Here is a 21,376-nt window from a genome sequence, read left to right as displayed (position 1 = left end):
GCAGGCAGAACTACTGTGAAAGTCTCTTTTTCTGGAGATACTCAAAAACAACCTGGACACAACCCTTGCAGCCTACTCTAGGTGAAACTGTATTAGCAGGGACGCTGGACTAAATGATCTCCAGAGGTTCCCAGCCATTCTGTGATTCTTCTGTGGCTTTCTGCCTCACTGTCTTCCAAGATATGGGCTGGCATGTGCATCACCCACGGGAGAGGAAAGCAGGAGGCAGAGGAGCAGCATAAAACATGGCCAGGTCACTGAAAATAATAGATGGAAAGCTAAGTGTGAGTTTGCAGGAGCTGCAAGTAGATGTGGTGGACCAAAATAAAGTGAGTCACTAAGCAGCAGGTTTGAGAGCAGGAAAGGTTAAAACAAACATTGTGGAATTGGCTTCAGACTGAAATCAAAGCTGGAGATTGCTTTCCTGTTCTTCAGGCCAACCTATCATTTTTTTTAGTTCCATTTTCTGCCACTGTTGCCGTTGGAGCAGCAGGTCCACCCGGATCCTCAGATCCTGAAGGAAACAAAAGTGGGATTGCAGGAAGGGTGGGTTTAGATTAAATATGAGGGAGAAATTCTTCCCTGTGAGAATGGTGAGGGTGGCACAGCTTGCCCAGTGAAGTTGTGGCTGCCCCTGGACCGCCGGCAGTGTCCAAGGCCGGGCTGGACAGGACTTGGAGCAGCCTGGAATAGCGGCAGGTGTCCCTGCCATGGCAGGGGGGAGGAAGGGGATGCACTCCCGAATCCCCCCTCAGCCGAAGCGCTCTGTCGCCGCGTGCCTGGCCCGGGCCCGGCCATGGCAGGGGGAGGAAGGGGATGCACTCCCGAATCCTCCCTCAGCCGAAGTGCCTGGCCCGGGCCCGGCGTACGCAGGGCGGGCCGGGGCGGGGCCGGCGGGGCCGGGCCAGCGGGGTGGGCGCGGAGCGCCGGCGGCGGCAGAGCGGCGGCAACGGCGGCGGCAGCGGCAGCATGGAGCCGGCTTGGAGAATCTTCGGGGGACCCAAGGTGGGCTGGCGGCGCTGCCGGAGGCGCAGGGCCGGGAACGGGGCGTGCACCGGCACTGAGGTGCTGCGCACGGGAGTGGGGAACGCGGCGCGCCCGGGGCTGAGGTGCCGTGCCCGGTTCGGAGGTGCCGTGCCCGGTGCTGAGGTGCCGTGCCCGGTGCTGAGGTGCCGTGCCCTGTGATGCCGTGCCCGGTTCAGAGATGCCGTGCCCGGTGCGCTCTAGCCGTGCCCCGGAGCCGGGCGGCCGCTCCTGCTCCCCGCAGCCCGGGGCTGCCCCGGCCGGAGTTGCGGCACGGCCGAGCCCTCGCTGGGGATGTGCCCCGGGACAGCGCTCGGTGCACCCGCTGTCCCCGCGGTCCCGGGCGGGTGCTGCGCTGGCCCGGCCCGGTGCTCCCGGCAGGGACGGGCACGGGCCGGCCCGGTGCTCCCCGCAGGGACGGGCACGGGCCGGCCCGGTGCTCCCCTCAGGGACGGGCACGGGCCGGCCCGGTGCTCCCCTCAGGGACGGGCACGGGCCGGCCCGGTGCTCCCCGCAGGGACGGGCACAGGCCGGCCCGGTGCTCCCCGCAGGGACGGGCACAGGCTGTCCCGGTGCTCCCCTCAGGGACGGGCACGGGCCGGCCCGGTGCTCCCCTCAGGGACGGGCACGGGCCGGCCCGGTGCTCCCCTCAGGGACGGGCACGGGCTGGCCCGGTGCTCCCCTCAGGGACGGGCACGGGCCGGCCCGGTGCTCCCCTCAGGGACGGGCACAGGCCGGCCCGGTGCTCCCGGCAGGGACGGGCACGGGCTGTCCCGGTGCTCCCCTCAGGGACGGGCACAGGCTGTCCCGGTGCTCCCGGCAGGGACGGGCACGGGCTGTCCCGATGTCCCCCAGGGGCCCGGGCTTCCGGTGCGCCCCAGGACGGCACGGCTCGCTCATCCCAGCATCCCGCCGCCGGGGCGATGCGAGTCAGGCTCATTCCAGCGCCCGGCCGGGGACACGGCTCCGCCGGGCTGGGGATGCACAGGTGGCCCGGCTGGGGAACGGGAGGCTCTGAAGGGCCCTGCGTCCCAACCGCTATTGTAGACTACTAAAACAGATGTTTTCTCTTGTGTCTTTTATTTTGTTTTGGGGGTTGGTTTGGGAGCGCTTTTTTTTTGTGGTTTCGTTGTTGTTTTTTATTTTTTTTTCTCTTGCGCATTTAGTTCAGTTATTCCTCAGATAACCATGGCAGCACTTTGGAGCACTCTCTGACAGCAGGAATCAGTCTTTCACTCTCTCCATGCCTTGTGTACTACATCTCTAGTAGGATCATATGGTAATGTTTTTATTATCCAGATTGTAACCTAGAGGACTAGAGGAGGAAGAAGATGAAACAGCTGTGGTTAGCAATAGTCCTGTATCTGATGGAAGAACACTGCCTGTGCTGCAGGATGGCTCAGCTGTCACGCTGTGGTCTGGGTAAGGTGCTGTACAGGGTGTGCCAGGTTGGACTCTTGTGGGAGTAGGAGTCAAGGCAGAGGAGACCAAAAAAGTGATGTGAGAATTGTGGTGCTGCTCTGGGAGAACGTGAATGGTGGCAACTGCTTGTGGCTTTTCCAGAGAAGAAGATTGTCTCCAAAACCACGAAAGGATTGGGGGGGTTTGCTGCTGTTTGCATCCTCTCCCACTCCGTTTATCTCTCCGCTGAGTTTGCACCAGGAAAGCCTCACATACTTGGAAAGGGCAGTGTGCACAGGTCTGATTCATGTTTTATTCTATCACTATGGTTCCCTTTCTAGGAAGCTGATCCATGCATTAGCAGGCAAACCTTGATACCAAAATCCAGGGAGCATTGGCAGCTGCTGATGGTTAAAGCCTTTTTAAGTACACTTCAGTTTTGGGAGATGGTGGTGCTTCATCAGCTCCACTAAGACAAAAGGCTGTTGATTCACCCTGGTGATTTTACACTTTTGGTCGAGAGAAGCAACTTAAGTTCTTCTTTCATTTGTTCTTCCACTTTCCCAGTGTATGGGAAACTGGGGTACCAAAGAGAAAGACCTAGGAAAAACTGCAGGGCTTGACTGCTAAGATCAGGCTTCTGTTGTCTGGCTATTGGCAATTATGGGACTGGTTTTCCTGACTCAGGCAGTCGCTTTCAGTCCTGTGAACCTGCTAAGTCAGGCTTGGGGAAAAAAAATGGGCCTGAAGTCAGTTAATGAGCCCTATTCATTCCTCTGGATCCTCTGCCATTGGGAATGATCAGTTTTGTGTTTTAGAGATGTTTCTGGTAACTGGAGCAGCTTCTGCCCCAGCTGAATGTGGGGCTGGGGCTGCCTCTGTGTTTTTCAGGAACTCGCTGACTCCCAGTGACTGCAGTGATGAACAGGGAGCTGTGGCAGGACAACTTTGAACCCTGCTTATCTCAGGCCATAAAAGAACAGAGAAGTTTGATGTTCCTTTGATGTCAACCATCACCCTTTCTGTCCCACAGCCAGAGCAGAGACCGCATCCTTGCTCACTGCCCTCTTTTTGTAGGCCAGCCCCAGCCTGGGGGCTTCAGGACGTGTGTCTGTGTTCTCCTGCAGCTCCATGTGCCATGCTGTGGAGGGCTGAATGGGAACAGGGGTTTCTGGGGTCAGGCCCGCTGTCTCCAGGGACTGGTGTAGTTCATTTGTAAAACAACCATCAGGTGACATGGGGGAGCTGTTCTGTGAAGCACACCTTGTGTGTTAGCCTCTCAGAGAAGAGTGGCTGCTGGCCCAGCCTGGGTGGTACCAAAGGTGCCTGTGCTGGCTGTACCCAGGGGGTTTGGGTCAGGATGTCCTGCCCCACTCCCTGTAGCCCTGCAGACTCTCCCTGCCCATCAGGGGACTGCAGGAGCATGATGGTGTGTGGAGGATGATGTTGGATTTGGCTTGTCCACCTCTTGTGCTCAGCCTGACCCCTGACAAGGCATGGTCAGAGCCTGGTGCTGCTGACACTGCCCTGAGCTTGAGCCATGCCTTACACAGTGCTACCTTGTGTGCTCAGTTCTTTAACAGTGTGGTACAGGGATGCTCTTGATAACCTTCCCAGATCCAGGTGGCAGTAGGAGGTTGTCTTGGTGCTGCACTAAGCGCCAGGACTCTGTTTTACTCTTTGTTTTGCTCTGAAGGGGTGCTGTGCTCCAGCCAGGGGTGGGTGTGAGCTCTGTGGTGGGTTGGTGGGCACATGGCCCTGCCACCCCATGGGAACCATCACCTGTGATGACACACAGCCACCATCACCTATTATTGTCACCAGGAGTCTCACCCTGAGGTCAGTGATGTAGTTGGTGCCAGGCTGCTCAGCACAGAAGCATCCTCCTCTTCCTCAGCCACCAAACCCATGAATCATTGTCCAGATGCATAGAAAGCACAAATATTTCCTGCAGTGGAGCTCTGTGGGGCTTGTAGTCTCCCATGTTCCTCTTTTAAAGTCTCACCCCTTACAGCACGTGACAGATACATCTCCCAAATGCATTTGTCGTGTCCTCAGGTTTGAGGATAATGCTGTGCTACTTCCACTGCACAACTCTCTTGAGCCACTCTCACCTCTTGCTTCTAAATGAGAGTTTGAGAGGAATTTAGGATGAGGAACTCTTTTTTCCTAACAGCACATTTCCTTAAAGCCAGACTTTGGGGAACATAGTTAATTGTTTTTTCCAGTGATTTGCCACGCTTATCAAATAATTGACAAATTACAGCTGTAATTAGCCTGGTTTTCAGCCATGAGATTAATAGAATGAGCCTAAATCATCATCTTTCAAGAGGCTGATTAATAATCCTGGGCAAAGTCACTGTGAAGGGTTTTAAAATGATGCAACTTTATCAGCTGTCTGATTATCTATTAACGTCTGCTGCAAACCTCACAATAAAAGGGGTGGACTAACTTTGGTCATTGTATATATTTTTAAAAAGACCCTAACAACCCCCTAATACAGAAAATCCTTCAAGTGCCTTAGCTTGAATGGCTCTTTTTTATGCCATATAATGGGCAAGCTGAGCAGGTAACTGCTCTGCCATGGTCCACTGATCAAACCATAATAGAGAAATTGTGTTGGGTCGACTGTGGATGAAAATACTTTGAATGTTTGGCTAACTTTTCCCCCTTAATTTCATTAAAATGAAAATAATCAGACTTGATCTTGGAATGGAACATACTTGTTTGAGTACCTTAATTTTGTGTTTGAATTTATTTTTGAAGCGTATTATGTCTCAAAGAAAACATTACAATATTTTCAGAGAAGTCAAGCCAGAGCCCTTAAAACTTCTCCTTTTTAAAAATCTGAACCAACTTGCTGATATCTGCACTAATGAGTCATGTGCCATGGTTGAGCTAAAACATTTTTTGCATAAAAGTGGAAATGGCTGGGTTTGCTCTGATGGCCTTGCTGGGGGCTGTCTGTGCTGAGGACACACAATTTACAGCCTTTTGAACGTTCTTTGAACCCATCCCTCTGGCTTCCAACAAGTCTGGAGTGGAACTTAAAGTTTTATTGCATTGCACTCTGGGTTTTTGACGTGCTGGTGGGAGGTCAGTGGAGGTGCAGGGGGGACTGAAGGATTCCTGCACAAAGCTGGTCCTGAGGGTCCCCCCTGTACCTGGGAGAAGAACAGAGCTCCTTCCTCAGGAAAGCACTGGAGAGTTCTGCTGCTTTCTTGTTCTTCATCAGAGTAGGTGGTACCACATGAGCTGGGCTCTTAGAAGGAAGATATCAGTCTGGTCTGGTGGGTGGCATCCCTGCCCATGGCAAGGGGAGGTGGGGCTAAATGACCTTTTAGTTCCTTTCCAACCCAGACCTTTCTGTGAGTCTATGCTCAGTGGTCCTGGGATGGCTGAAGGCTCCTGTCCAGTGCTGGTGCAGCCTGTGGTGCTGTTCAGATCCTTCACCAGGTGTTGAGATCCCAGTATAATGTGTGTGCTCGTGCTTTCTCTACAAATAAATCAGAAGGTTTGGGGTGGGAGAGCACATGCACATGGAGCTGTGTTCTGAGGAGCAGAGAGCTCTGGAAGGAGCACTGGGCTCCTGCATTCACCTAATTTCTGCTTGCTCAGGCATCGTCGCCTGGAGCCACAGTTCAGAGAAAACTCTTTCATCCTTATCTGGGTACTTTCCTTGGCTTAAGGCAAGGTCATGTCACCCATTTGTATGTGGAAAAGACTTGTGCTTTGTTTACCCAAAACAAACACGCAGGGAGAGAGCTGAAATGTAATCTGCAGTGAGCAGCCTCCCACGGACCTGGAAACCCTCAGGGTTTGTGAGCAAGGTGCCCAGGGCAGATGAGCTGCTGGGTTGTGCCTCTGCTGATTGCATCCTTATCTGGAGCCCTGTAGGCACACTTCCATCTTCTCCTGGATGTCCTTTGGCCATCTAAACAGCATAGGAGAGTTCAAACTCTGCTCTCAAGCACTGGTCTGGAGGAAACCCAGAACTTTTTGGGTTGAACATCATTGCACAATGGTTTCTTAGCACTTGGTTTTAGTGTCTCCAGACCCAAAAATAAAGGCTGGCAGGGGACAAAGAGCCTGTTGCTGATACTGGAGAGGCACTTGCTGCTTTACAAGCATCTCACTTGCAGAAGAGGCAGGAGGAGGTGACTTACGTAGGCGAAGGATGCCATGGAATCTGCCTTCTCACTGATGGAAATGTCATGTTGGGATATTCTTGCAGGAAACACGTGAAAAGTGTTTGAGGGAGAAGACCTCAACAGGTTCAGGTTGCTTTGGTTTTAAATCCAATGTGAGCAAATTTCAAGCCTGTAACTCCATCAGAAAGTCATGAGGGCTGTTGAATACCTCAAGGAGTGGATCTTGCATGGTTTTGAAATAAGAATTGGAGCTCAAGAGTGGAAAACATGCCAGGCATCTACATCTGGCAATGCAGACCATGTTTGTATCCTGTTATTTTATTTGCTGCTTTGCAGGACATTTAGTCCTCATAAGCAGGATTGCATAACTCAAGGAGAGGGGAAAGATCAGTTTTAGCCCTTCTTAAATCTTCCTCTCTGTAGATTCAGATGGTATCTTGAGGGTAGGAGCAGTGGCAGGGACGTGTTTTTACAATCTGCTGTCAGTGGTGGCTGTGGGTGTATCCATGACCCCTGAGCCAGCTGATTGCCACCAGCAGTTTGATCCATCCTCAGCCTGCCCCAGCTGCATTTTGCACCCCACCAGTGTTTCAGTGGCAGCTTGGTGGCCATCATGAGGAGATGGCCTGAGCCCCAGCGCTGTCCCTGCCCTGCCTTTTGCAGCAGGAGTGGCCAGTGAGAGCCCTGGCAGTGAGTCAGGGGCTCTGCCTGCAGGGCAGGTGTGCAGGGTGTGTGTGGGGATGGAGTGAGCTCCTGGGCATCAGTGCACGCCCCAGAGATGGGCACTGCCAGCCCTGTGCCAGGAGCTCACCTCACCTGCTCTTGGGCACTTGCAGACACTGCTTACTCAGTTTTCTCCCATCTCCTTGTAGTTATTGTTTGATACATCCCCTGATGCCAGAGGGGTTGTGGGTTTTAATTAGTAACCCTGGGTAGTTTAGTTATCCATGCAAATATCCAGTCCTCTTCTGAATCCTACTTCTTTCTTACCCTTGGCACCCTGCAGCTGTCATCTATGCAGGAAAATGCGTGGATGTTATAACTAAATGTCCATGATGTTGTAACTTAAAAGAACCTTGTGTATTAAGTTTCTAATCTAGAGTTTCATGTAAAAATACAGTAAAATCAGATATGTGTTTTGTAGGCTATTCTGTGACTTAAAAGAAAACAGTTCTGGAAAGATGGATATCTAGCTGAAACATTTTACAGCTAATATTTTCCTTCCCAGTTCGACTTCCAAATCACATTTGTCATGTTCCTCTGAAAGCCCCAGCTGGCTAATGGAAAAAGCTTGCTTTTGCTTTTCTGGCTCTCTTTCTCCAAAACCCAATGTTTCAGAAATAATGGGGAAATAGGGCTACAGAGTGAAAAGACCTGAGTTACTGTCCCATTTTTAATAAGTAAAAATTGAAGTGTTTTATTTTGAAACCTTGTTAGCTCCATGAGGCAACTTGTTACTATTATTATTATTATTATCATCATTATTATTATTATTATTATTATTATTTTACAGCACCTTTGTGCCATGGGACTGACCCCTTCTGTAGGATTAGAGAGCCTGTAAGCCCTGATAATACCATGTAATTAACAACCCATCAGGAGCTGATTCTTGGAAGTGAAGTCAAAGTTTTCATGTAATGACTCTTAGCAAATTAATTAGGGTTTGGCTTCCTGTGATTTCAAGGAGGAAACGAGCTGGAAAGTCAAGGTGTTTGGAGTTTGCTTTTTTTCACTCCTCCTGAACACTAAGGATAGGGCAGTTCCTCAAAATTACTGGAAACAGGATGAATTTCTAAAGATTCATTAAATGTGTGAGCTGCAGCAAAATACTTAGACAATACATAGATATTGAAAAATAAACTTTATAATGATTATATGTAAAAATGTTTATGTGTCATGACTTTGTCCCTGTATTGGCTACATTTATACCCATGTGAGCACCAGTTACTTCTCTCTGAATTATTGTTGCAGCTTAAGAGTGCCTGACCCATTTTTCTCATTGCAGGTAGAGCTTCACGTCCACCTGGATGGAGCCATCAGACCAGAGACCATCCTGTACTTTGGCAAGTGAGTTGTGGGGGGAAATAAGCTCTGGGAGCTGCAGTGCAGAGGCATCCTCCCTTCTGCTTCTCCAGGTCTGTGACAGAGGAGCTCCTGCAGGCAGCAAACCTGGCTGGTGCTGGTTCTGTCTCTGCCCAGACCTGGCTGCACAGAGTGAGGGCACTGAGCACACTCCAAAAGACAGGGGGGCTTCCCAGGTAGCAGGAATGTGACTGAGGGGGTTTGGGAGCTGGGCAAGCTCAGAGGAGCCACCATGAGAAAAGTCCAGATATCTCATAAAGAGCTGCCTGCCTTTGAAGTGTGCCCAGGACACAGCAGAGGTGCTGTAGTCTCATTTCTTTTTCCACACTCCTCATCACAAAACCAAGTGGAATGGCAGCAGGCTGGGAGTGTTTGTCTTGGTGGTGGTGCTGTTGCTGCATGGTTTGGGAGGAAAAGCTTGGGTGGCCTTGCCTACCCTGCTGCCATGTGCATTTGAATCCCAGGCTGTCTGCCTGGTGTCAGCAGGCAACGAGTCTCACTGGTGTGGGGCTGGCCCAGGGAAGCACCTGGCAGGGGTTCAGAGAGAGGTTGTTTCCTTGACAGAGCCCACGTGCATCTTCCTTCAGTGTGGATTGTGTGGGAAGCACAGGGTGAATGATTAACCTGTGGCAGGGCCTGGCTCCACATTTGTAAGCAAAACAAATAAGATTTCTTCCAGCTGTCACTGATACCTCAGATCAAGAAGGTGGCAAGGGTAAGGATTTTTGGAAACTGCTTTTAGGCACAGCTCTGGTATTTTGGGGAGGAAGTCAGTTCTGAGGAGGATGGGGAGTGGTTCAAGCATCCTGTGAGCCCAGCAGATTCCAAGGCAGTGCAGTCCTAGAGAGAAATGTTCTTTCTGGAGTAGCTTTTTCTGCAGGGCCTGGCCATAGTTTTTGCTGTGCAGTCAGAGAAAGGAGGGTGGGTCAGGGCTGTCCATCCCATTTTCTTGCTGGATGCTGGCATGGTGAACTCAGGGTTTCTGCTGGTGGGCTGCAGGGCTGGAATACAGGTCTAAGTGAACAGAAGAGCTGGTGCTGACTCCCTGGGCTCTGCTGGGTCCCTCTGCCTGCAAACAGAAAATGCCTGGGTAGTCCCCTAGGAGAATTGTAGGAGCCCTGAAACCCAGGAGGCACTGGCTGTCTGGGGATCCTGTGCCAGGATCCTTTCTTAGGGCAGAAACCTTCATTGCCTGAGCGTCTGCTGAGTTCCCTCTTATTTTTAAACAGCCCTGGCATCCTCCTGAGCTGCCAGCCCTCGGGTGGAGCAAGGCTGTGCTATTCATGGGCTCTGAAACTTGCACTCACACACAAACCAGTGGGGCAGTGCAGAAGGCTGTAGGGGGCTGACTGCCTTAATAACTCACCCTGGGCACAGAATGCTGCTTGTGGTCTATTTTTAAAAGTAAAGAGCTGGAAATAACTTTGCTAGGTGGTGTTTGACCATGTAGACAGAGCCCCAAGCTGCTGAGATGCACAGGCACCCTTGGACAGTGCACTGCTGAACTCAGCTGTTTTTAGAAACCTTGTCTCCAATTCTGTCAGGTCTGGGTCAGTCTTTGCATCATTCCTGCCCAGCCAAAGGGCTCAGAGGTGTGACAGACCCCTCGTGGAGACTGGGTGTCCACAGGAGAGGTGCTCTTTCTGTGGTGGCATGGTGTGCATGGTGCTGCCTGTGGCTGGAGGGAGCTCTGGGCAGGACACCGAGGTGGCAGTGAGGACAAACATGTTCCCCTCTGGCCACTTTGCTGCAAGAAGAATCCCACCTACAAGGAGGGTTGGATGGGGCAGCAGCAGCCCCAAAAGCCACACTGGCACGATCCACCAGATCTCCTCATCCAGAAGCATGGTTCCAGTGTGGATCATCCCAAAGCACTGCCACTGATGCCTGCAGGAAGGCATTGCCTTGGGAAGCACATGGAGCAGGTCAGGGACTTAGCTTTGCTGTAGGAAACCTTCCTGTGGCAGGTGGAGGAAGGTGCAGGTTGGTTCCTGGAGCAGAGAATGAGGTGTCAGTGCCATGGAAAGGGCAAGGCAGGGAGGAAAACCGATGCCTTGGCAGCCGTGAGTGTTCCCTGCTGAGCGCCAGCAACTTAATCTGTGCAGATTGCATGTGAGGGCTGAGCATGGGGCTGCTTTCCTTGCTGGCTGAGTGGGGAAGGAGCAATGTTTACCAGGGCCAGGAGCAGGGTCCTTTGGACTGTGTCCCTGCATGGCTCATTGGGATGCTGCTGGCAGGGCAGCACTGAAGCTGGCTGTGGTGTTTTGTCTCTATTAGCAGAGTTCTCCCATCAATCAGCTGTAATTCATTGTGGCAGGAAAGAGGATTAAAAACAAATGTCTGGTTATTATTCCAAATTTGTTTTGGCTTGTGCAGGGTACTAGAGGGTGGGGGGATGGCAAAGCTTGCCCAGAGAGCTGCAGCACCCTTGGCAGGCAGCCCCCTGGATCTCAGCTGTCCCCACACCAGGAACACCTTCACCCACTCGGAATTCCAGCTGCTCCTAGGAAAGATGGCTCTTCCCTCTTGGAAGTATTTATGTGGGGATTAGTGTGTCTGTCCCTTCAGTGAGAGCAGTTGTTGCCTTTTGTTCCTGTGTGTGGGAGGAGTTCCTGTCACAGGAGATGCCACCAGGATGCTGGGCTCAGGAAGCAGCTCCCTCTCAGGAGCTGCTGCCACTAAACCCATGAGCCACAACACTTCTGCCTGTGTGATCCCAGGCCCTGGTGCTTCTCCTTGATTTTTTAATCCTTTGAGCCTGCATAAGTGGAAATTAACTCTTCTGAAGAATTTTGGCGATTCTGCTGCTAGGTCTGCGAGGTGCCAAGAAATAATCCAGAGCCCCTTTAGATGAACTCCTTCTTAAGCTTAAAATGTGCCCTGGCTGTGTTCCTGCCGGGTCAGCCTGGGCTTGTATTTGGGTTTGTTTGTGCTTTGCCTGTGTTTTGGATTGCCTTCCTCTCTGCTGAGGTTCAGGGCTCCATCCATGAGGAGCTTTTGGAAGGACAGGGTGTGCTATATCTTTCCTGTGAGGAAATGATGGTTGATGCTGCCAGCTTTGGATACAGTTGGTGTATAAAATGGGCTGATTAAAAATGTGATAACCTTCCCTGTCAGTAACATGTGGCTTTGTTTCCAGCAAAAGAGGCATCCCTCTCCCTGGGAACACTGTTGAGGAGCTCCTGAAGTATGTCAGCTATGACACACCACTGACACTTCCCCAGTTTCTAGAGAAATTTAATTACTACATGCCTGCCATTGCGTAAGTACCCTGCTTTTTGCTTTTTCCCCCTCAACCCCTGTCAGGATCAGCCTCGGAGGTCCCCCGTGGGCCCTGAGGGTGACAGTCCCACTGCCATCCCTGCAGGGGTGACCGTGAGGCAGTGAAGAGAATTGCCTACGAGTTTGTGGAGACAAAAGCCAAGGAAGGAGTCGCCTACGTGGAGGTCCGGTACAGCCCTCACCTCCTGGCCAACTCTGGTGTGGCTCCCATCCCCTGGGGACAAGCTGAGTGAGTGATCCTGCTGTGCTGGGAGCTGCTGGGTGGCTGGGTGGGCATGGAGAAGGCATCCCCATACCACCCAGCCACTTTGGCTTCAAAGGCTGCTGTAACAAACTTCCCTTCTCCTCCCATGCAGTGAGAGCCAGAACGCTTCCACCTCTCTCTTCCATCAATAGGGTTTTTTATTTTGAACACCTCTGTGTGCTGCAGTTTTTAATGTCCCTTGCTCTGGGCACTGAGTTCTGTGCTCAACCTTCTGGCTGAAGCCCTTTCCTGTGAGAGGGAAAGAATGTCCCCATGTGGACTGCCTGACCACAGAATGGGAGTTTGAGCTGGCAGAAGTGATGGGTGGTGTTGGAGGGGGCTGCTGCTCTGATCTCTTCCTTTCTTGGCATCCCCTCTGTGACATGTGCCTCTTATTAAATCAGTGCTGGGCTCTGGGGCCCCTCCAGAGTGTGCTGTGGTGGGTGCAGAGCCCTGGGCTTGCAGAAATTGTGTGCCCTAATGAGATGCTCTGGCAAAGAGGGGATTCCTCTGCTCAGGCAGGATGGGCACCCAGTTCCCCAAGGCCTTTCCAAATCTTCGTGTAATCTGTGCCTGCTGCAGTGGTTCAGGTGTTACACCTGTACCAGGTAAATGTGGCTGTGGCAGGGCTGAAAAAGGCCTCTGGGTGGTCTCACTGGGCAAGTGGGACCTGGGGCAGCCTGTCCTCATGAGGGGCTGCTGGGCTGGACCTGCCTGCCTCTCTGGCAAGTGTCTGATGGCTTTTCTTCCCTGCCTCCCTGGCCTCTTGCTGATGGCTTTTCTTCCCTGTAGGGGGGACCTCACTCCAGATGAAGTGGTTCAGCTCGTAAATCAGGGACTGAAGGATGGAGAGAGGGATTTCCACATCAAAGCCAGGTCTATTCTATGCTGCATGCGCCATATGCCAAGTAATGTATTGCAGCTGCCCTGCTGCTCTGCTCCCTTCCCTGAGGGGTTGTGGGGGATGTCCCTGGGGCTGGGGCCCTGCAGGACCTGGGGAGAGCCCCAGACTGTGGGGCTGGTGCAGCACCAGACAGTGCTGGGGGTCTCTGGGGGTCTCTGCTCCTTTCACTGTAGGACAAAGCTCTGCTGGATGCAGGAGTGGGGGTCTCTGGGTACAACCAGTATCTGAACTGGTTGTGCCTTGCTAGAGGGACAAAAGGGGCTTTTCTGTGCTCCCCTGGGGGAGCTGTGGTCTCTGCTCTCTGCTCGAAGGCCAGAGCTCACCTTGGGCCAGTAAAAGCCACTGGCACAGTGAGCACTTGCATCTGCCATGAGTGGCTGGAGAGCAAATGGTCGTGGGAGGAGGAGCAGGCATCACATCTCACACTTCCCTGCTCATGATGCTACAGCAGGATGCTCCTTCCTTAGCCTAGGTCATGGGGCAGCCAGAGAATCCACTAGCAGCAGCCAGTTTCTGCTGGCTAAAGCTGAAAACACAAGTCAGATATACTTAACGCACATATATAAAATGTTTTTTAAAAAATCCGCAGTTCTGACAAAAAGCTTTGTTGGTAATAGGTGCTGTGACCCAGAATAGGAAGAAAACCCAATTACCAGCATTTCAATGGGCTGCTGAGTTTCACAAGCATCTTCTTCTAGGGAAGGATGCAGCCAGAGAGAGGCTGTGTGACAGCAGCTATTTTATGTGAAGGTTTTATTCTTAGTATCTTCATATCTCACACCAGTTTTATGTAGGCTTAGTAGGGTAGATGGTGGAAAGATTTTTCCTAGTGAGTACATGATTCATTTGTGTCTAGAAATGTCAAAAATTATATTCTTGGAAGCTGGTAGAATCTTGGTAGATTTGAAAGTGGGGTTTTTTTTTTTTTTTTCCTGCTTGCACAGTCAACACCAAACAGTACTTTGAAAACTTGATCCTTATATTTCTGGTTTCTAGGGAAAAAAAAATGTTTTTCTTTGTAGAAACTGTAGAGCTGTCAGGCACTGGCACAGTGATCTGCAGTTACAGTCCCTGCCAGTGCACAAGTGGTAAAGGCAGGAGGTGGCAGGAGCAACCAAGGGTGTGTGCAGTCTGCACTGCCCTGCAGGAGGGATTGCTGCTGCAACCAGGAGAGGTGGCATTCTCATACCTGTGTCCCAGGGCACCAGCTGATACCCAAAACCAATGGCATGCTTGATAAAAGTCTTTAGCAGTGCATTCAGGATGTGCTGCACAGTGAGAAGCCATCCTGTAATTAATGAACTGTTGACAGAAAGGCAGAGATACCAGCCAGAACTGACTCATATTAAACTTGTTAATAAAATAATGACTCTAACCCAGCAAATTGGAAAGTGGTGGAAAAAAATAGATGCTGAAGTTGCACACATCATCCTGGTGTGTTCATACGATTGGGGCTTTTCTGTACACAGCAGGTGCCTGTTAATTATTAACACAACTGTTTATCTCTGTTTCTTGGCCTTTCTGCTGGGTTTAAGTGCTATGTGAGCTGGTAGATGCAGTTTCTCTCTCAGAGGTTATCTATCCTGATCACAGAGAGCTCTCAAGCAGTTGTTGGCCACTTGTTAGTCTCTTTTTCCCTGCTGGCAAGTAGATAAAGCTTCAGCTCCTTCCTATCAGGAGTAGAATCCTTGGGAGAATGAAGGATGCAACAGGGCAGGGATGGCTGCAGTACAGGGCCCCCCAGAGACCCCTCCCAGCCCAATCTCCTCCCTGACACAGCTCATCTGGTGGGGCAGTTCCTGCCTTTACCCTCACCTTGCCCAGCCAGGGAGGGGATGATAGCTCACGAGTTGAGGGATTTCTCCAACACATCATGTTACAGCCCCAGGGCAGTGCAGTTCATCTTACCTCCAGCAACTGCTGCAGTCACCACTGCTTGGAAGGTTTTTAATTCATTTTTCCCCCTGCTTGAAGTGAGCAGAAAAACATGATGAGAGCAGTTTTATAGCTGGTGAATGCATTTTATTTCCCTTTTACTGACAACAGACTGATCACTTGACAGCTTTTATCTGCCTGAAGATCACAGAGATGACAGACCTTTCTGGCAGTTTGCTAGCTTTCTTTTTGAGCATCAAATTTTGGGAAAGACTAAAGAAAATAGCTCTAGCCTTCCAGTTATAGGACCAGGATTTGTTCAGAAAAATGCTGGAGGTGTGACCCTTATGAATGCTTCCTCCTGAATGCTGGTGCTGCCTCTCCCAGGCTGGTCTCCAGAGGTGGTGCAGCTCTGCAAGAAGTATCAGAATGACTCTGTGGTGGCTGTTGACCTGGCTGGAGATGAGACCCTGAAGGTGGAGGATTACTCTGAGCATAAGAAGGCTTATGAGGTTTGTGGAATAAGTTTTTAAAAAGAAATTACAAGAAGAATATATATTGAGGGGACGTGTGTGAAGGGATGCTTTTCAAACTGCAAAACAGCTGGGACAGCTTAAAAATTCATTTCAGCTATTAAAAACATTCTGTTAAATAGAAAAAGCATTTGTTTATATTTCCTAAATGATTAATGGCAGGCATCATTGCTAAAACATGGCCTTAGAGCTGGGGCTTGGCACACTGTGAGGGTGACATGAGTTCCACGGAGCCCAAATCAACCCCCACCCCTCTGCTGTTGGCTCCTGGGGCCTGGTGAAACCACAGCCAAGGGTGGAGGAGAGTGGCCTTTCCAGTCTGGCAGAAGTCACTGAGGAGCAGAGCAGAAACTGCACATTTGCAGGGCTTTTATCTGATCATCTCAAATGCAAACACTGGAATGGCTTCAGGAGCCTGATCCCAGGCTCTCCCCAAACTTCAGCCTTTGCAGTGGCTCCAAGGGAAGGGAAAGCCTCACTGCTCTTTGCTGGTGGAATTTGGGGTTGTCAGTCCCCACCATCCGTGGGGAGGAGGTTGTGCACCATCACTGACAGACAGGGTGGTGGTTTGCAAGCAGTGCTCAGGTCTGAAAGGACTTGGGGGCTTCCTTGGGGTCTTCACCCTGTCAGTGGGAGCTGATACAAGGCTGGCCTGCCCTGCTGTGCTGGGTGATCATAGACAATGACATGGGAACAGGGCTTCATTAACTGATGGAAGGCAGCCTCATCCTGCCCTGGTGGGCCAGCAGTACCAGGTCCAGCCTCCTCTGTCTGAAGGATGCATCTTGTCTCTGTGCCAGGGGCTCACTCAGGCTCTGAGATGCTGAAGCAACCCCCCCTCCCATCCATATTAAGTAACTGAAAAACTCTCCTGAGTGCAAAGCCCTGAAGGAATGTCTGTGAACAACGTCTGCTGCAAGATGGGGCTTGCAGCCTGTCTGCTGCTGCCAGCTGGGTGGCCCTTCTCCAGCAAAGAAGGAACCGGGCTTCCCTCCAGGCTCCATGGCTTCCCAAAGCCCAGGTGACCTGTGACACCCTGGCAAAGAAATTTTCAGGGTGATCATGGAGCTGCACCCAAAGCTGCACTCACAGGGCCCTTAGGGGGCCTGCCTCCACCCCCAGCCCCTTACAGTGTCAGAGCATTTCTTCGTCTCTGCCCTGGGGTGTTTCTACACCCTAACACGTGGCTGCAGCTAGCCAAAAATGTAGAAGTTCCATAGCATGAAACTGCTGCAAGTTTCATGCAGAAAGGCAAGAGGGTGGAGGAAGAGGAGCTCAGAGCTTGCTGCTGTCTGGAGAGGAGGCAGTGGTGAACTCAGCCAGGGTTAAAAGCCCGTGAAGAGCCTGGCTGGGCTCCAGTGGAAGATAACCAGGATTTTTAAGTGTCTCTGTATGTGACATTACCGAGCTCTTGCAGCCCTTGGAGTGCAAGGCTCGTGATCTGTGGGCTCTTGGCACAGGAGCCTTGCTGTGAGAGCAGTGCCAGCCCAGAGCTGGCTGTCCTTGCTGCAGGTGATGGCACAGGAGGATGTTCTGCCCTGTTTTGCAGGAAGCTGAGAGGTGTGGGATCCATCGCACCGTCCATGCTGGGGAGGCCGGCCCGGCTGCCATGGTCAAGGAGGTATGAGAGCTCCTGCCTCAGGGCACAGAGGGACAGGCTGTGATGTGCCCTGCTCAGGGCACAGAGGCATCCATGTTGTTCCCAAATCCACAGCAAAGTGAACCCTGGGGACATGGGCACAGATCTGATGGCTGGAAAGGGACATCCCAGGAGCCAGCTTGGTGGTGTGGCTGTACCTACAGTGGGATGGGGGCTCTGGGCAGGCAGGGCTGAGCTGTGCCTGAGGCTCTGAGTGCTTTTCCTGTACTCTCTAGGCAGTTTATGTCCTGAAGACTGAGCGTATTGGCCATGGGTACCACGTCCTGGAGGACCCTGAGCTCTACAAGCAGCTGCTGAAAACAAAGATGCATTTTGAGGTAAGGATGTGTGAGGGGGCTGTGACAGCCAGGTAGGTGCTGAGTGGAAAACAAGTCCTGACTCAGGCTGTGCTACAGCCAGGGACAGGACATGACACCCAGATGCTGACCACATGTACAGTGATGTTGTGTTTATGCCCAAAGCTGCACAGGAAAAATGTTGGGGACAAATCTATGCGTCTGCTGGGAGCACTGGTGTGCACAGCAGCTTGTGGGAAGGATGTAGCAGAGAGAATGGATCCTTGTGCAGCCAAGGATAAATTCTGGAGGGCTTATTCACTGATTTATAAACAAATCAGGCTGCTGTACCAGAGCAAGTCTGCTTAGAGGGTGGGAATGCCTGGGAGTTACAGTGCATGTAAAGATTTCTTTTGCTTTTCCCCAGAATGGATATATCCACTAACAGAGGGAATATGTACTTAATGCAGGTGGTTTTGTAACTGTGATTGGCTGGTGACTGACTGGGCTGGTGACTGACTGGCCATGGGGAACATCCCACAGCCCTGTCACAGTCCTGTGGGCTCCTTGCATCCCTATCCTGGGACACACAGTGGTCTGTCAGAGTAGTGCTGAGGGGCAGCTGTGAACAGAGCTCTAATCTGGTTTTACCAGTGCTGAGCTATCTGTGTCCACAGCTGGGATTCAGATCCATGTGGTTGATTCTGGTTTTCCTGCTCAACTCCCCCAAACAGGTCTGCCCTTGGTCCAGTTATCTCACTGGAGCATGTTCTCCGGACTTCACCAAACACCCTGTAATACAGTAAGACTTCTCAATTATGTGACATCTCAAATAACCAGGATTTGGGTTGATTACAGCTGTTTTATTGCTTTACAAAGCTAAGGCACCTCTGATTATGTGGCACATCCATGTACCTTGGCACATGGTGAGAGAGCCTAGTGCAGCTGGAGGAGTGTGGGGGTCCCTTGGGGAGGCTCTCCTGTCCCTCCTGACCTGCTCTGAGCTATGGGGCACGAGAAGCCACAGCCCAGCCACTCCTGGCAGGTCAGTGCAGAGCCATGGGGGGACAAGCTGAGCCTTGTGCTTTTCTCCAGCAGTCCCAAAGTCTTTGCTTTTGCTGCATTTCACCCTGAGAACTGCACAGTGTCACAGCCAGTGCTCTGCCCACCAGTTCAACCTAATTTCCTTGCAGGTTTAAGAAGGATCGTGCCAACTATTCTCTAAACACAGATGACCCCCTCATCTTCAACTCCACCATTGACAAGGACTATGGCATTGTGAAGGAACACATGGGATTCACTGAAGAGGAGTTCAAGAGAGTTGTAAGTCAGCCCAGGCTGGGTGCTCTGCTGGTGTCTCAGTGCAGCCCAGAACAACCTGCTGGTTTTTCTTTATAAGATGAAGAGTTTTTAATGGAAAGCAGAAAATTCCGCTCTGGTCTTGTAAGCAGGAAAGTAGGACCAGGCTCAAAGTACACATCCCAAAAATTCCTGAGTATTTAAAGACCTTTGCTTTGTGCTGGTCTCATTTCTCCTGGGACTGCTGCTAGTGATGGGCCAGAGCAGTTGGCATAAAATAAGGCCATGGAAATGAATCTGAGAGTGGAAACTGTACACTCTCCCTCACCTGTTGCTGCTCAGAGCCAGGTGCTGGGATGTGCACAGCTGTGTGTTCATGTCTGATGTGTCCTAATGTCCCTGTGTTCCCCCTCTGCCTCCTCAGAACATCAGTGCAGCCCAGTCCAGCTTCTTACCCGAGAAGGAAAAGCAGGAGCTGCTCAACAAGCTGTATGAAGCCTATGGGATGGTCCCCAATGCATCCTGACCTGTCCCTGGAGCCAGCCTGGAGTAGGGCCCCTCTAACAAGAGCCTGGCTGTCCTCTGTGCCAGTGGGAGCACTGGCAGGAGGTGCCCAGAGCCAGCCTCTGTCCCTGGCAGCCCTGTGTTGACCCTCACAGTGCTCATCAGAATCAGACTATCACACACACCTACCTGTAGCCCACAGTGTCTCTCCTGAGTGGATCTCCAGCTTCCTGTCCTGCTGCTGTGCAAGCAGACTGGGTCTGCCTGCTGGCCTGACTCCCTTCTCCATCTGCTGGGCTTTCTGTGCTGCAAATGCAAACAGAACAACCTCCCTTATGGGTTTTTTCCTCCCCTCTTTCCCTGTTTTACCTGTCCTGTCCCGCTGACCTGCCTGGCCCTTGCCTGCAGTGCTGAAATATCCACTTTCAGCTCTGGCTGTGGCCTGGGTTAATTCACCTTTCCAGGGGAGAGGTGTGCTAGTGCTGGCAGCCCTTTCAGACACAGAGCCTTTATTCTTGTCCCTGTGGGTGGGAGGGCCTGGTCACAGCTATATTTACCCAGGGTTAGTCTTGTACTAACAAGACTGGAACAAGAACCAGCTGCAAGCTGGTGCCCCTGCCCGTGCACAAGTCCGAAGGGCATTTAAAACAAAATACATTTTTTTTTGGCATCCTTTCTCGCAGAGGAACTCCCATGTATCAGGCCTGCCAATGTCACTGCTGCAGAAGTGCACACCTTGGGCTCAGGCCCCAGCTGTGCTCACAGCTGGCCAGGACCATGCTTGCACAGGCAGAGGAAGCTGGAACATAATTTTACCACTTCAGGCCAAAATCTGCCTTCTGGGATTTTTCCCACTTTTTTAATCTTGGAGAACTCCTGTGAACTGCAGTTTGATCTTCCTCTTACCTTTGTTTAGGACTTGGAAAAAACATGATTGATTGCCTGGTTTAACAGTTCTGCCCTCTTTCTGATTTGACTCAATCATTAGGCACTCTTAAGGCTGAATAAGTAAATTAACTTGGACCCAATGTCACACATTGACTCAGGTCCCATCTGATTGCTTCTCTCACTCAATTATGACACTGGCTAGAAATCAGATCTTCAGTTTGGTGTAGAATTTATACAGAGAAACTCACCAAAGTTTCCTTAGTGATTTTATGGCATTATAGTGTTTTTACTCAATAAGCAATAGAGCTGTGCAGCCAGAGAAGAGACCATTGTTTTCTTACCTGAGTGTGTGGTGTGCTTTAGCATCCCAGGGCTCTGCCAAGATGCTCACTCCAAAGATACTGTACCAAAAAGTTGCCTTTGAAAAGGGGCCATGGTCAGCATTGCCACGGACAGACCATGGACTGGCCCAGCCCCTGCCAGCAGTGATGGAGTGCTGGGAGCATTTCCATTCTTTCTGGGCTTCCATACTGGTCTTCAGAGTAAAATACTCATCTCTGAAGTACGTGGTGCATATATACACATAGATAGATAAATGAAGATGAGAGAGTGATTTTCTTACTTTTATAAAGCAAAAGATAAAGTATCACTTTTAAGGACATGATTGTGGTAAGAAAGAGGTTTTGGGTCATTTTTCTCCCAACAATTGTTTCATGAAGAAGAGTTGCTTGTTTGGATTCTGGACAGTTGATTGTTAATCCTGTTTAATAAAATAACAAATTTATATTAAAAGAGAAATCCTTGTGCCTTTCTGTTCAAGGGTGACTGTTAGGAGCTGTGGCCTGTGGTGTCCAATCCCTGCTGGGGGTTCATTGATAGGTGTGATGGGGGCTTTGGTACCTTGCCTTGCCAGGTTGGAAGGGAAGCCAGAGGGAAGCCTCTCCCTTGCCAAGCAGCCCAGTTGGATTTGTGGCTCCAGGTTGTTCCAATCTCCCCTGTCCTTTTCCCTTCAGTAACACAAGGGGTGTGTACCACTGCTGGAGCAGCAATGCCATCACATCTCACCTTTCCAGGTGTTTATCAAAAGTAGCCACTTTTTTTTTCCTGTTTCCTGGGTTTTCACAGCTGGTTGATGCTCAGAGCCAAAGAGGGGCAGTCTGGGCTGCTGGGCCTCACCATCAGCGTGGGCAGGGCAGTGTTTGCCCAAAGGTTTTTGGGTTATTTAGTGCTTGTGGTTAGGCTTTGACAGGTCTGG

At 51.2% G+C, this 21,376-nt stretch overlaps 1 protein-coding gene across 1 annotated transcript; it reads left to right on the top strand.

Annotated features, from left to right (window-relative positions):
- Positions 1 to 946: 946 nt before the first annotated feature.
- On the top strand, positions 947 to 20,835 carry ADA (adenosine deaminase). The gene is made up of 11 exons (XM_030963341.1): positions 947 to 1,005; positions 8,581 to 8,642; positions 11,797 to 11,919; positions 12,025 to 12,168; positions 12,976 to 13,091; positions 15,350 to 15,474; positions 17,045 to 17,116; positions 17,371 to 17,472; positions 18,165 to 18,232; positions 18,624 to 18,753; positions 19,154 to 20,835. Exons 1-11 carry the CDS (start codon positions 970 to 972, stop codon positions 19,253 to 19,255), a joined length of 1,080 nt encoding a protein of 359 aa, XP_030819201.1. The 5' UTR covers positions 947 to 969; the 3' UTR covers positions 19,256 to 20,835.
- The last annotated feature ends 541 nt before the right edge of the window (positions 20,836 to 21,376 follow it).

This window comes from Camarhynchus parvulus, chromosome 20 (genome assembly GCF_901933205.1).
Source record: "Camarhynchus parvulus chromosome 20, STF_HiC, whole genome shotgun sequence".
NCBI lineage: Eukaryota > Metazoa > Chordata > Aves > Passeriformes > Thraupidae > Camarhynchus > Camarhynchus parvulus.
Note: the sequence above shows the minus strand (reverse complement) of the source record. Positions and strands in the feature narration are given on the sequence as shown.